The 14,847-nt window shown below is 41.9% G+C and overlaps 1 protein-coding gene across 1 annotated transcript in view; it reads right to left on the bottom strand.

Moving 5' to 3' along the window:
• The window catches only part of FRMD3 (FERM domain containing 3), a 149,997-nt gene that overhangs the window by 81,935 nt on the left and 53,215 nt on the right, over window positions 1–14,847 (bottom strand). The window contains exon 2 of the mRNA XM_066614795.1: window positions 5,176–5,280. Within this exon, the coding sequence (XP_066470892.1) occupies window positions 5,176–5,280 (105 nt within the window). The remainder of the gene's footprint in view (window positions 1–5,175; window positions 5,281–14,847) is intronic.

The raw sequence follows: 14,847 nt of genomic DNA, 5'->3' as shown, positions 1-14,847 counted from the left end.
GTTGCCTGCTTTGTCTGTACAGCTCTAAACATAACAGTACAGAAAGGATTCTTAACAGCTAAGAGCTTCTCTCGCTAAATCAGCAAACATAAAAGAAAGAAAAGTTCAGACTGTTTCCTAGATCTGGGAATGAGAGAACAATGCAGAAACACTAGCAGTGGGTCTTTCTATCAGAAGCAAGCCATGCTCTAAACTGCCATAAGAAGAAGATCCATTACAGAAGCAGGGTAATCCCACCATACCAACTTACAGCCTTTGTAATTGATTAGCCACTTGTTGCGAGCTGAATATTTTAAATGTTGTTTCTTACAGCAAGGCTTGCTTGAAACATTGCCAGCATTACTTAGAGGCTGTGCCACTTACAGTCAGTATTACACTGAGCCTTTCCAATGGCGGAAAATATCTTGGCATCAGTGATACAGAGCAATGGCAAATTGTCAGTCTTCTGAAAGTACAAATCTAAAAGGAAAGGCAAAACTGCTCAATTTCTTCAAACACATAAACAGAATCCTGTGACAACCTAAAATACCAACAGATGTACTACGGCAAGAATTTTCAAGGACTATAATCATTATTAAGAATGCATAATATCTAGGAGTATGATTTTTTTTGGTAACATTTTTCCAAAATTTCTTGATTAAATTAATTGTGGTGTTATGTGTTTTTATTCCAAGGTGCACTTTTATAAATTATAATCACTTTTAAAATGTCCTAGGTAGGTTATATAGGTGATATAGTGTCAGCAGATGCAGCCACAGCAATATTTCTAACTGGAAAAGTAATCCAGAAAAGATAATTTCTGGAAAATATCTTAAACACCAAAATGCAGTGTTTGTGGTTGTTATTCAGATATTTTAACAACAAAAAGGTGGTATTTTGTGTTTTAAACATTTTTAACAAAACAAAACAAAAAACACCCCTAATAATATCCTAATATTTCCTTCCTCCTGCAGAAGGACTCCTTCCACAGGACAGGCTTATTTCCAGGTACAATGTTATCAAGTGTGCTTTTAAGCATGTGTTAACATGTGCACATGTGGAAAGCTTCTCTTGCAGGAGTCATGGGGCAAGAGTGCCAAGATCAGGCAAACCTCCCTTTAAAAGGGGGGATTTAAAATGCAAAAACAAGGCTCTGAAGCAAGCCCAGGAGCTAGGAAGTAGCCTTAGCTGGATTAAGGGATGGAAGCAGGGCAAGAGAGCTTTCCAGGAGAAGATGTACATAGCAAGGTGGCTCACAAGGAAGGCTGTCCAGTTGTTCTGGCACAGTGATTTCAGTTGCGCTTATGGAGAGAAGCAGGAGAAAAGACTAGAAGGAAGAAGGGAGTAGAAGGTCACCAACTCTGGATGCCAGCTTGGCACAGCTGTCCTTGAATTGTGGCTGGAACAAAGGTGATTTAACAGCAAGTCAATAAAGACAGACTGACAGCAAGACAGGATGAAGAACAAAGACATGTGGGGTCTTGTTACCCAGCTTTTATATATTTTTTCTCCTATATAATTTGATGGGATCTTTTGTGGGGTGAACTCATCGAAGAACCTTCCTTTGTGACTTGATTATCCTTGATGGCTTATTTTTAGTGCTAAACAGAGTGTCATTGTTCCTGACCTGGTGCCATTGTTCCTGACCTGGTTGACGGTGCAGCAGATAGACTACAGTCCACCACTGCGCTGCCCAGAGCGTGGGGCTGCCGTGGCATCAGAAACAGCTGCGGCGGTATCCTGCGTGCTCCAGGCAGCTGCCAGTGTCTCCTTGTTAGAAAGGGACTTTCATCCCCTTACTCCAAGTAAGGGAAGTAGCCCCACAATGGGCCTACTTGATTCTGCAGCGGCTCCTGAGCAAGGGCAGAATCGAAGAGTCCCATGAGTCCATATCAGAATGCCCATCCTTTGTCCAATAATCACCGGTTCCTTCCTTCCTATCAGAGATGGGAAAAGAGAGCCCTCCCCCCATTCACAGCAAACATTACCCTTTTCCTGCCTCCCAGTTGGAACTTCCTTGCTGCTTGCCCGGTTGGAATTATGGCCCTACAAGGTTTTTCACACCACAAAAACAGTAACGAACAGTAAGGCAGACTAGAGTCAGCACGAGTACGAAGCCTGGGGTGCCCTAACATAAGTCTTCTTCAGAATCTTCCACACATTCGACTCACAAGTCAACAAGTCACCCAAAATCATGCATTTTTGTGACTCGAGTACAAGTTACTGACTCAAGTTCCCAACCCAGACTGTAAATGCCCCTTCTTGGTGCCAGGTGTGGAGTCCACTACACACACTAGCAGGACATGGGACCCTTTCCACTAGCAGGAAACAGGACATCAGTTCTGTGCTTTGATCATGAGTTTTTTGTAACCTATAAAACAGACCAGAAGATTGAGACTCTGGGTTTATATAGTATTTCTATAGGGGCTTTTGACAATGCTACTGAAAATCTAGGCCCAATATTCTGTTTTGCAAAATCTTTAGAAACAAAAATGGAACTGAAAGGAAAAAAGAGAGTCAAACTGAGAAAGAAACACTTTCAGAGGCTAATCCAAAAGAATAAATGTCAGCACTGTTATAAAAGCATACTTGAGAGATAATCCTATCCAAACAACTGCACATGTTAGTTCTTCCATTGGATGCCCCATGACTTTTGTGCAACTTAGCAAAGGACTAATGTACACATAAACATGATGAATCTTTTAATATGGACAATAAATCTTAGCTCAAGCCACATGACTCTGAAAGCACAAACACCTGCACACACTGCAATTAAGCAGTCTTAACTCAGTGTTATGTAAAACCCAGGAAAATTCAGAGGTAATAATAGTGCTGGGGGTGTGGAGGCAAAAAAGTTCTACAGCAGCAAGAACTTCAGCAGTCTCAAGAAAATTTACTTGTGTATCCAAAATAACTACAATTGCTGCCCATTTCATCACTTACAGTGCAAGCCTATGCAAGTTTACTCAGATGTAAGTACCACTGCTTTCAATGAGCTTCCAGGTAAGCATGTATAACGATAAGGATAAGGTTGCATCCTTAATCAAACAACACAGAAACAATAAGACACAAATTTTGAGCCTTTGCCATGAAAAGCATGCATGTCTTCATGTTTTATTTACCATTTTTATTGGCACACAGAACTTGCAGCACCTTGGCAAGCATGTGGTTTTAAACAAGGTATGCATAACAATGACACTTCACAACAACTCAAGATTTTAATTTGTTTTTCAGCTAATCTTCATAGCTTTAGAGACAGGGAACCTTCATTTATGTAAAAGGAGAATGCATTCCTAATCCCATGAAGGCAACAGACATGGAAGAACCCACAGGAAAATGTTAAAGCCAACTCCCCTGGTTATTTTCGCACATAATACGATTTGAACCCAAAAAAGAAACCAACATTAATAGAACTGGGAATTTTTTAGTATGAGTTTCTAATGTAATGCAGTAACTGATGTGTGATGTCACAGTTTGAGAGCCCAATCCTGTGGTCAGTGGCACGGCTCCGTACCACCGACCACAGTCGCAAACGTGCTGTAAAGCACATCCGCGGGGCTCACCACCGAGCTCCCGCCGGGCTAGAGCAGTGCAGTCGCCCAGGTTCTGCAGCTTGGCGGTCTCCTGGACCACAGAGCAGCGGAATGGGAGGTGGGAGCGTGGAGGAGGCATTCCGGGGAGGGGGGAGGCCAGTGGGGGCGGGTGGGAGGTGTGTGGGGGGCAGGAGGAGGATCCGCAGAGCTGAGCTCCGCAGGATCCAGGAAGCTCGTGGAAGACTGCACGCCCACTGAGGGGCTGCTTACCTTACTCATGGAGGGTTGTGCACCCATTGCAGGGCTGCTTCAAATGTCCCCTTCTCCCAAGGAGCCTCCCGCGGTAGTGTGGGAGGCGCAGGATTTGGCTGCGGCCCTTTTCGGTGCCGCCGACCCTGGGCGCACCGGGCAGCTCAGGACTGGGCTAAGCAATGGCAAGCGCTGAAATTTTGCCCCTGTCCAAACACAGAAGTGGTGATCATGGGGTGGGAGGCCAGCCCTGTTCATCCCATCAAGTGAATGTATTCATCAGGCTACACAGAGAAGGGGAGATGGAGAAGAAGCCAGCCCTGTTTCACCAAGTGAATTTAGGCAAAAATCCACAGATGCTAAGTTCCCCTAAAAAACCAAATGAAAACAGTGTATTTATTTTTATAATTTATCTCTTTTAGGAGGTATCCTGAAACTGGTGCAAAAACGCACCATTGGCTATGCACCATCAGTAGAATATGGATAAGTCCACGCCTAGCATCCCCTTTCAAGTGGTGCCCAGGGGAAAATGTCCCCACTTGCCACACCCTAGATACGCCATTGCCAGAAGGTTTCATGGATTTCTGTCTTGGGTTGGAAGGGTTTTGAAAACTTCAGAAGGAGCTTTGAAAGCTTTCTTGAGGATTTCTGTGGCTTACGCATAGAAGACTGTCAATAATCATTTTTCAGCAGACTACAACTCTTGTTGCTGTAATCTCTTTGCAAAACCAAATATTACACTACATTTGCAAGCTCCTAGGCTATAGCTTGTCAAAATACAAGAAACGAACTTGGGTCACCACTTTTATAGACCAAGAATAGTTCAGGGAAAACTATTCAAATAAAAAATGTGAAACATTTTTTACATGCAACATATTAATTCATTGCTTCCATAAATTTCTGAAATGTAGATCTGAGAACTATTGCCTTTGCTTGCACTACAAATGCAAATTTGATTCTCATGTTAAGAACTACAATAGGGACCATTAGAAGCAGACTAGGCTCGTAGAAGTTCCCTTCCAATGGACAGTATAAACCTACAAGATCGTCACAGCTCTGCCTGACAATCTGGAAGCTGATTTGCAGTCCTTCAGCATCTGCAGATGCTGCTCTGCTGGTCCTGCTATAAAAAGGGTTGGAAGAACAGCAGGGGAGAGACAAAGCTAGGCTACACATTATAGCCACCACAGGGATGCTAATCCCCATAGCAACCATAATTTATAGGCAGGCTCAGAGGTTGCCAGGGGCCCAGCCATCCCACTCTTCTGCTTGTCCCTGTAAACTGGCTATTGCTCACCCACACTGGTAGCGAGAAAATGAACACTTCCCCCAGGCCCTAGGACACCACTATTTGGAGCAGGCATACCAGTGCAATGGAAATAGAAATAAATTAGGTAAGAATTCATATACATACTCGCTGCTTTTCAGGATCCACGTAGCGAATGCCAAAGTAGTCTTTTTCCAGCAAACTGTAGTGATTGCAAACATGATCGATGAGAAACTGACCTTTGGTCTCCCTCTAAAAAGGAAAAAAGATACATCTGCATTAAACCTATGTTATTTTTATAGACTTTCTATTTGTCCATGATATAAGCATTCACCAAAACTCACGACCTACTCCTAACTGGCCATTACAATAACGAAGAGCAACTTCTGTCCTGAACATTACAACTAAGACATTTGGTTCGACACTCTAAAATTAGACTCTGCAGCCAGGGTATTTGAAGAAAGACTATTGCTGCTAAAGAAGATACAACATTTAGCCAATTTATAAAACACCACATTTGGAAATGGTATTTTTATTGCAGATACGTAAACACCAAAAGCAAGAAAAAGTCAATAGGTCCAGAGCTTTCTTGGATTTACCCTCTAATCCAGTTATTTTATTTGCAGTCTTCACCATCCCCATACACAGCTTACTTGAGTTAATTAGTAAGTGATCAAAGGCTGAATGGAATGATCATTTTTACAAGCCAAAGACTAAACTCTTTGTCTAGAGCAAATACAATAATAAACATGTACATGAAAAATAGACTAGTGTGAATAAAGGATGCTCTGATTTAGATGCAATGGCACTGTATCACTCATTTAGAATATCAAATGCAACAAGTGCTAGAACCTGTAAGTAGTAACAGTAAAATGGAACTGGACCAATCTCTGTCTCCCAGGTTAAGTGCTTTTGTTCTAGTAAGTAATAGAAGAGTTATATCAGCTTTGAAATTTAGCACTAGCCTGTTTTCTTATTTTAAAAAACCCTTGCAGCGACCAGGTGCCTCAGTTCCTTACAGCACAATCCTATGGATTTATTTAAAAACATTTTTATCCCGATTTTCTCTTGCCAAGGGAAATGCCCAAGGTGGCTTACAAAATGTGTATAACAAACATAAAATACATAAACACATAATACATAAACCATACAATAAATAAAACTTTAAAACATACAATATAAAAACAGTCAGGCGTCTGCAGAACCAGTTTAATAATGTAGCTAGCAATAAAACAAGATGATAGAATCTGGAAAAATCAAAGGAGCAACACACCATATCCAATATACAAGTACAGTACAGGAAGGTCCAACACAACCACCAATTAAAAGCTAAACACAATATGTATGTATGTATGTATGTATGTATGTCTACTCAGATGAAAGCCCCAATGAGTTTAGAGGGATTTATGGTCTAATCCTATCCACATCTGGCCTGCGGGATGCAACATCACTGACACCAGTGAGAAGAGGTAAGTAACAAAAATTTTTACCACTTTACCACCTCCTTCACTACTTTACAGTCTCCTATGGGCCTACTCAGATCTACTCCAGCTCTTTTTCTAGTTTAGATTTGAACCTCTGTGGGGGGGGGGGCGTCAGGCCTGGAACTGGTGCTCTGGGCCCTAAAGGTGCTACTGCTGCCAAGATCCACCCCAAAACTGGCCCACCCCCAGCCCAATCCCCATCCCAATCTGCCCCCACTGCCAAAATACCTCTGTCAACCAACAGTCTGTGTAGCGCTGCTGCTGGTGTGTGGCCTCCAACATTTACACCTGCAGCCACATTCCACAGACCATCAGAGAAACAATTGTGATGGCAGCCCATAGGATGGGCTGGCAGGCCTTGTAGTTCATCAGTGTATCCCATAGATAGGATTGGGACCTATCTCTCAGGTGTTTATAGGATTGTAGCCTTAGACTACTCAGAAGCAACAGCTGTGAACTTCAGGGAAGCATTGCTATGAAAGCTGCCTGTCTTAATATGTGTCTGATACCTGAATAGCTCTGCTGAGCAAGGAGAACTGGCAGCAGCAGCAGCATAGCTATGGGGCAGGGAGCAATAATGGGAACAGGAGTGGATGATTATTCCCCCGCAAAGTCATAATTGCCTGACCCTTGAAGCTGGGTTGGTTGCTTCTGCCTTTTGTGTTTCTGCCTTTTGTGTCTCCATCTTTGGGGTTTTTTCATGTGTGAATCTTTTATTTTTATTTTTGGTTGGTTTTGTTTTAGCATTTTTTATTTGCTTTTGAATTTTCTGAGTCAGTTTGGGCTGATGGGTAGGATATAAATCTCTAGGTAAATAAAATCAGGGATGTGTTCCAGTTACTGAGCCCAAGTCACAAGTCAGTGACCCCACAACTCCATTCGACTCACGAGTCATAGCAGTCATCCATCACAACTTGACTTGAAAAAATTTCAAGTCCTTCAAGTTGCAAGCCCGAGTCTTTTCAAATCACACGTCATAAGTCCTTGAGCAAAAATGCACAGAAAAAAAGAAGGCGGTGATGTGGTGTGGAAGTAAGCAAGAACTAAAGAGAGATAAGACTCGAGGCATTTCAAGTCCCAGCTCTTTTTCAAGTCACTGGCCCCGAATCATGAGTCAAGTTGGGGTCAGTGACATCCATGACTCAAGGTGTCAAAACGTTGTTTTTGTTCAAGTTGAGTTAACACAAGTAGAGTGTCCATCCCCAAATAAAACATGTTAAATAAGCAACTTCTTGGCATGAAATCCCACTAAGATTAATGGGATAGGATTCCACGTAAAGATGTTGATGCCTGAGCTATAAAAGCTTATTTCAGACAACTCCCATTGCCATCAGCAAATAGGTAGTTTCAGTTATAGATCAGCAGTTCACAGTAACGCTAGCAATAGGTAGTTCCCAACATCTACTCCTCACAAATTTCTAGTGAGGTACAATTTTACACATGGGAGCAGCAGAGGCAGGCAAGTTAATTACATTGTTGAATAATCTCAGTTGAGTGAAGCGATCCCTATGAGAATAATCCCATAAAACCAATGCAATGGCGCTACATAGATTTTATGGTCATTCGGTCACTGACTAAATCCTACTTGAAAGTCTGAGCTCCAACTTGCAACATTTGGTTTTACACAATATGCTGAGACAGCGTATTTTAACTTCCTTAATTCATTTTCCTAAAAATCCATCTTAATTGTTCTCGTAGTTTTCCCAGATGCGGCAGTATATGGTACTCAAATACGAAGTGCTGCTTGGTGGATTTCATTGCAGTGTCAAAGAAAATGAGATGCTGTTGTCCATAGGCAGTGTATAGGTGAAAGTTTTCCATAGAGTTTGAGGTCATACTGTGGAATTATTATTGCTCACAGATCACACTTTTGTTTTTTGTGCTTTGCCATTGTCTCTGACCAAAATGCTTGTGCAGGTTTTCAAAATGTATCTATCCTGGGGGGGAAAAACTAGCCACCAAAAGTACGAGAGGTGCTACTGTACATCTCTCTTACAATGAATGCTATAGATACCTATAATACAGTGTTCATGAAAAGTAGCACTGGTGTTATGATCCCCATACCTTCAAGATATTTTAAAATTGATTTTAAAAATCATAGATTTATTGTTAAGGTTTTTAGTTGGTGAAGGGATGCATGTATATGCACATGACCATGAACATAAATATATAGCTTAAAACAACAGGTCAAGGCTGTCTCTCCACATCAATGCACTGTAGTTCAAGATAGTGCCCTGCTGTTTTCTTCACTTTCCATCCTCCCCCTTGATTTTCCATACAAAAGAAAATGACTAGACCCACAGCTCCCGAATTGTGCACCCCAGGGAACTGTAGAGAACTCAAGGGGGTGCTGCGGTGCCGCGGGATAGTTTAAAGGTGCCGCGGGATATTTAAAGGGAAAAACAGCTAGGGGCACAAAGAAAACATTACAACTGGCCTAGAGCAGCAGTTCTCAGACTCTCAAGGAGAGTCTGAGAATTGGAAAATGCTTGCGGGGGAGGGAAGGGGGCAGCAACACTTAACCAAGCTTAATGAAGAATTCTCCCCCCTTTTTTCCTCTGGCATTTTTATCTCTCCTTTCTATATGGTCTTGCATATTTATTCCTTTGAAGTTATTATTAATAGAGATTGGGGAAGTTGCCTGTAATATTGGAAGACTACAAACACTTGATGAAGTAGGGTGATTTCAAAATGCACTCACAAATTAATGGGTCATTTTAAAAAATTTATAGCTTCACCCGAACTCAGGAAAGAGAGGTTCTTTCTTTTTGTTCCTTTGTAGACATAAATCTATGGGATAAGACATTTTGTTGTGGAAAGAAATGGCTTTACGTGCTGCAGCATCTTCATACATTTTCAGATCTATCTCCAGAGGAATGATACATCAGAACTAATGTGCATTTCATATCCTTTCGAAGTTGTCTCCAGAGGAATGACGCTTCAGAACAAATGCAAACCCATCTCTTTTTAAACTAACAATGTTTATTGCCAGACGTGTGTCTGTGACTGTCTCTTTGTGTGTTCGTAAGATAATATAACCTCATAAAAAACTGTAACAAGGCTGACCTTTTCCTGATTGGTTTCACTTTTTTCCTGCAAAGACTCAGTTTTGCTTTATCTGATGGTTGCAATACACTGATAACTTAGAGCCCAATCCTATCCAAATTTCCAGTGCCGATGCAGTTGTGCCAATGGGGCGTGCACTGCATCCTGTGGTGAGGAGGCAGTCACTGAGGCCACCTCAAAGTATGGCAACGTTTTGTTCCCTTACCTCAGGGCTGCATTGTAGTTGCACCCCAGAAAGTTGCTAGAAAGTTGGATAGGATTGGGCTTGTCTTAGGTTTGAGACACAGATATGTAAGATCTGGTGTGATTATCCCAGAGCTGCTACAAAGGGGTAATTTTCTTTCTCTGGTATTGTTACAGTTAGAAATCTGACTGTTTTGAAGGATCAGAGGGGTAAATACTACTCTGATAGCCCAAGCCTATTGAGGATCAGGCTGTTGTGCAGAGCCCATCGGAACAGTCACTGCAACAACAACATGGCAACAACAGTGTTTTTGGGGTTTTTTGCCAGCCTTATTCATGATTGGCCTGACGTGGAGGCTTCCCCAGGCTTCAGAAGGCCTTATAAGGGTCTAAAATGTCACTTCTGGTTTCCCCCCCAAAAACTGGAAGTGACCATGTAAGGCAGGGGTGTCAAACTCGTTTCACACATAGGGCCAAGGTTAGCATTCAGGACTCCAGCCAAGGGCGGAAGTGATGTCATTAAGCAGAAAGTGACATCATTAAGCAGATAATGGCCAGAAATCAGACCCTGTTCTCATATAGAAACTCATTAACTGCAAATGACAGAAAAGAAAGTACGCAAATCTTGATCATATTTCAAGATTTGGGAAAGCCCAATTTTCATGTGGACTGCCATTTCAGCTGCAACACCTGAGGGCTGGATAAAAAGCTCCCAGGGGCCGCATCCGGCCCCCAGGCCTTATGTTTGACACCCCTGCTCTAAGGCCTCCCTCAGAACACCCTCCAGAGGTGACAGGAGGGGTACATGTGCCCAGACTCATAGATTTCATCATCTGTGGGTTTCAGCATCTGAGGGGCTCCAGGAACAGAACCCCTGAGGATGGGGGACCCCTTACATGGGACACGTTATTGTTAATGCATTGTTAATTATAAAAAAATTATAATTATAATTATAAAATTATTATTAATTATAAAAATACAATACAGGTTGAATCTCATTATTCACAAGGGTTCCATTCCCAGAACTCACATGGATGACAAAAATGACATTAAAGCAAATCCATTTCAAAAACAAAGTCCCTTTGCTAGGTGATTTAAAAACAGCCTTGCTAACCTTGTGATGTAAAAGAGTCATTAGGCAGACAATCCATCAATCAGTCTCTTTCCAGGCTCTTAGAAAGGTTTCGCAACCTCTTCCTTCATCCAGAGCAAAGTGATTATCTTTATCTCTTGTCTTTGGAGTGAAGCAGACATTCTAAGTGCCTGGAGAGAGAATGATTGATGGATTGTCAGCTGGCTGCCCTCTCTCACATTACCAAGGCTATTGTTAAAGTTTTTTCCTTTAATTGAAAGGGCCTTCTCAATGTGTTGAGATAGAAATCTGTGGATTTTCTACAGGTGAAAAAATTCATGGATAATTAGGTTATATCTGTAATTGCTTGCATGATTGTCTCTCTACTACAGTAAGAAAAGCAGTTTTTTAAACTGTTATTTTAAAGGGATGCATTTTTCCCCTTCTCCAGGATCAGCACATTCCTTCTCATTTGCAGTGGACAATCATGTTGAGTCAAATCCGTGTATAAAAAAAATCAGTGTATAACAAGGTTGAACCTGTAGTGAGTCAGATAATTTCTTTTGTGTTGATCAACTATTGGCCTGACTTTTATTCAATAAAATTAGCTCATTAAATTAAATTAGCTCAGTTTCAAATATCAGAAATTAGCCTAGCGTAAGTGGGGTTCTAGAACTATTTGTTGTGCTTCTATCCATTAGAAGGCTGCTATGAGCTGATCACAATGGAAGTGTTTACAGGTGTTGCAAGATGCATTTCTCTTACAATCCCACTGGCCCAAAAAAATTTTCAAATCAATAGGTGGCTTTCTGTGGATAACAAATTGAAAGGTTAGGCACCAAGATTTCATGAGCAAACACAACAGCCAAATGAACATCAGAGTGCTTCATTGGAGGGCTCATTACAATTGACTTAAATTTCATTTCCCTGTACATTGACATTGAGGTTTTGTGATTGCTAGCCTCACAAAATCCTGAGGCTCTAATTGCTCCATCTAGATCATTCTACTCATCAGTATGGTGATCACAAAGTTATCTAAAAGTAAAATTGATTTTTATAAAAGGGAAAAAGATTTTGTTTCCAGAATCATGCCTCCATTCTCCCTGACTTCCGACACAATTCAGCCAGATACTAAAACACACAAAGCCCTCCCACTGTTGCATATGCTAAATTGTCTGAGAAGCAGAAGGAAATATTAAAGCAACAACACAATCTGCCATGAAATTTAACTTAACCCAGGATAAGAAGCAAAGAATGGTATTTGAAAAGCAATCCCAAAATACAAGTAATACCATAATCATATTCTCCAATATCATATTTCAAAATTATTATTTTATATATCCAAAGACCATTCATTGTCCACAGGTTGTACCTTACACCACCTCATATACATGCACTTACACAGATTTGCTTGCGTACTTTTTCAAAGTAATAACAATGAAAAGCAATACATATTTCACTATATAGGTTCTATAAATATCAAAGCCATAGAATGAGATTCTGCTATAGCCAGTTTATGAAGAACAAAATAATAGACTGGATCAGGTCAAGAATTCATTTTGTCTTTTATTTCTGCACCATTTTCCCCAACAAAAATCTCTCTCTACTCTAAAGCAGCTATTCAACCCTGTGGAGCCCTGCTTTGTGCTGCTGGTATGTTTGGCTTGGCTGCCATGCTCCTGATTGCCCCAGGTCTTCCAGTAGAGCTGGAAATTACATCATGCCCCTTCAGACCTCAACCCCTTCTGAAAGCTAGTCCTGCCTGTCCTTGATGGGCCTTCATAGCTCCCAGTGCACATGGGCATGATGTAATTTCCAGCTCTACTGGAAGACCTGGGGCAATCAGGAGCATGGCAGCCAAGCCAAACATACCAGCAGTAGTTTGGTCTTCTGGTGCAGACCAAACTACCATAAAAAGGTAGGAAGATTAAAACGGGGAAGATTAAAACAGGGAAGGAAGCAACAAAAGGAGGTTCTGACCGGAAAGCAGAAAGGTCAAGAAGAGGAATGGCAAACTAGGGAGCAGAGGTAGCCACAAAGCAGAGGAAAAGAAAGAGAGGTCCAGTGGGAGGAAGACGAGATGATCCAGGCCAGGAGGGGAGAGAAGAAGAGATACTTGGTGGGCCACTTAGTAACTTGACTTTTCTCTGCAAACCACTTTGTGATCTTCTTGTTGAAAAGCTGTACATAAACATTGTTGTTGCTGGTAGTGGTGGGGAAGGCTGCCAGTGCCATCCTGGAACAGCTCTCCCATGACCAATGCTGGGGAGCCATAGCCCCTAGTCAAGAGAAACTGTGGACCCAACAAATGATCCAGGTCCAGGTTATCCAGTTTGATGGGCATCCCACACTGGCATAGACCATTCTTGCCTGGTTGATGCACACCCCTTCTCAGGAAGAACTTGTAGCATGAGGACTGGAGCAGAGCTGCAGTCATGAAAAGGAGGAAGGAAGGAAGGGGAAGGGCCATTGACGGAGACCCTGATATAAGGACCTTTCAGTTTTGTATTATACTGGGTCTGCTTTAAACCCCTTTAAAGAGTAGACACACTGCCATCTGATAGTCTACCATTTCCTACTTGCCACTCATGTCCTTGGACATGTGGACATGTCCCTTCCACCTTGGACATAGAACTCCTGCTTTGGAAGAAGACAGAATGTAGGACCACACAAACCCTTGGAGAAATGTGCTTCAAATAACTTTGGGATTAACTGGTTCAGAGGAGTGATTTTTTGCAGGAAAACAGCATGGGAGTATAGGATTAAATACAAGTGGGGCCTCAATATCCGCAGGGGATCTGTTCTTGGAATCCCCGCAGATACCAAAACCCACGCATAAGGAAATCTGTGGTTATCGACCCCTTAAGCCCTCCAGAGGAGACTGGAGTTGTGTATTCTAGCAATCCTATAAGACCATTCAGCAGCTGAAAAAACAGCTCACTTTAGTCCCCAGCCAGAACTCATAAGGTCAAAATCCTCTTTAAATTAATTGCACACATGAAAAAGGAAAATCTGTTGACCTTGAAAGCACCAGATTATATTTTGTGCCATCTGTAGCATTTAATCCAAATTATATAAACTAAACATTGTGGCTGTTTAAAGATACCATAGCAAAAACAAATGCTTTAGGTTAGCATATTTTTGACATTAACCGCCTAAAAGAATGACTATTGAAAAGAGACTGCAAGTTTCCTTATTTGTGTAACAAGAGGACATAATCAACAGATTAATCCACGCTTCCTGAAAGTCACAAATGTTATCAGTGCACAAACATTTCTGAGTCAGGCTAGCTTCATATACCGATATTAATAATCTGTAATACACTGATAGACTATAAGGGGGGGGGGAAAGATTGAACTCTTTCATTTTAAAAACACTACTCTCTCGGGTATTCTTACTTTCTGTAATTGTCCAGGAATGTGGCTGTTTTCAAGCCCACAGTGAGCAATACAGAGGTTACATCCTTCCGGCAAGGGGTCTCCTCAGAACTGTGCCAAGTCTTTAGTTGGTGCAAATCCAAGGAGAAAAAAGTGGGCATGTCTGCTCACTCTAGAGAGGGCAGCATCCCTGGCCAGCCATGCCAATGCAGCCGCACCAAAAAGTCATGCACTGCATCCAGCAATGGGAGAGTGACCCAAGGGCTTAGAGAAGGTAAGTTTAAATATTTTATACTTACCTCCCAGTAAGTCCTATGGCTGCCAGTGAGTCTTCTTGGACATACACCAACACATTTGGTGGCATATGTCCAAGGAAAGGAAAGGAATGGGGAGCATTGACATAAGGGAAAATAGGATTTGGCACACACCATTGCCGCAGGATCCACTCCCCTCTCACCCCTCATTTGTCCCCCTCCCTGCTGCATTTTGCCCCAGTCCACTGTCCTTTTCTCTGCCCACTCCCCACCTTCACCACTGATTTAACAGCAAAACTCCCCATTACATGCAGATACAGTTCTTAGCTATGGAAATAAGTTTCATTCAAAGGAATTGGACTCATACAAATCAGTTACGTTTG

The sequence above is a fragment of the Tiliqua scincoides genome, chromosome 2 (genome assembly GCF_035046505.1).
Source record: "Tiliqua scincoides isolate rTilSci1 chromosome 2, rTilSci1.hap2, whole genome shotgun sequence".
Lineage (NCBI taxonomy): Eukaryota > Metazoa > Chordata > Lepidosauria > Squamata > Scincidae > Tiliqua > Tiliqua scincoides.
The sequence above is the reverse complement of the archived record's forward strand: the minus strand, read 5'-3'. Positions and strand labels throughout refer to the sequence as shown.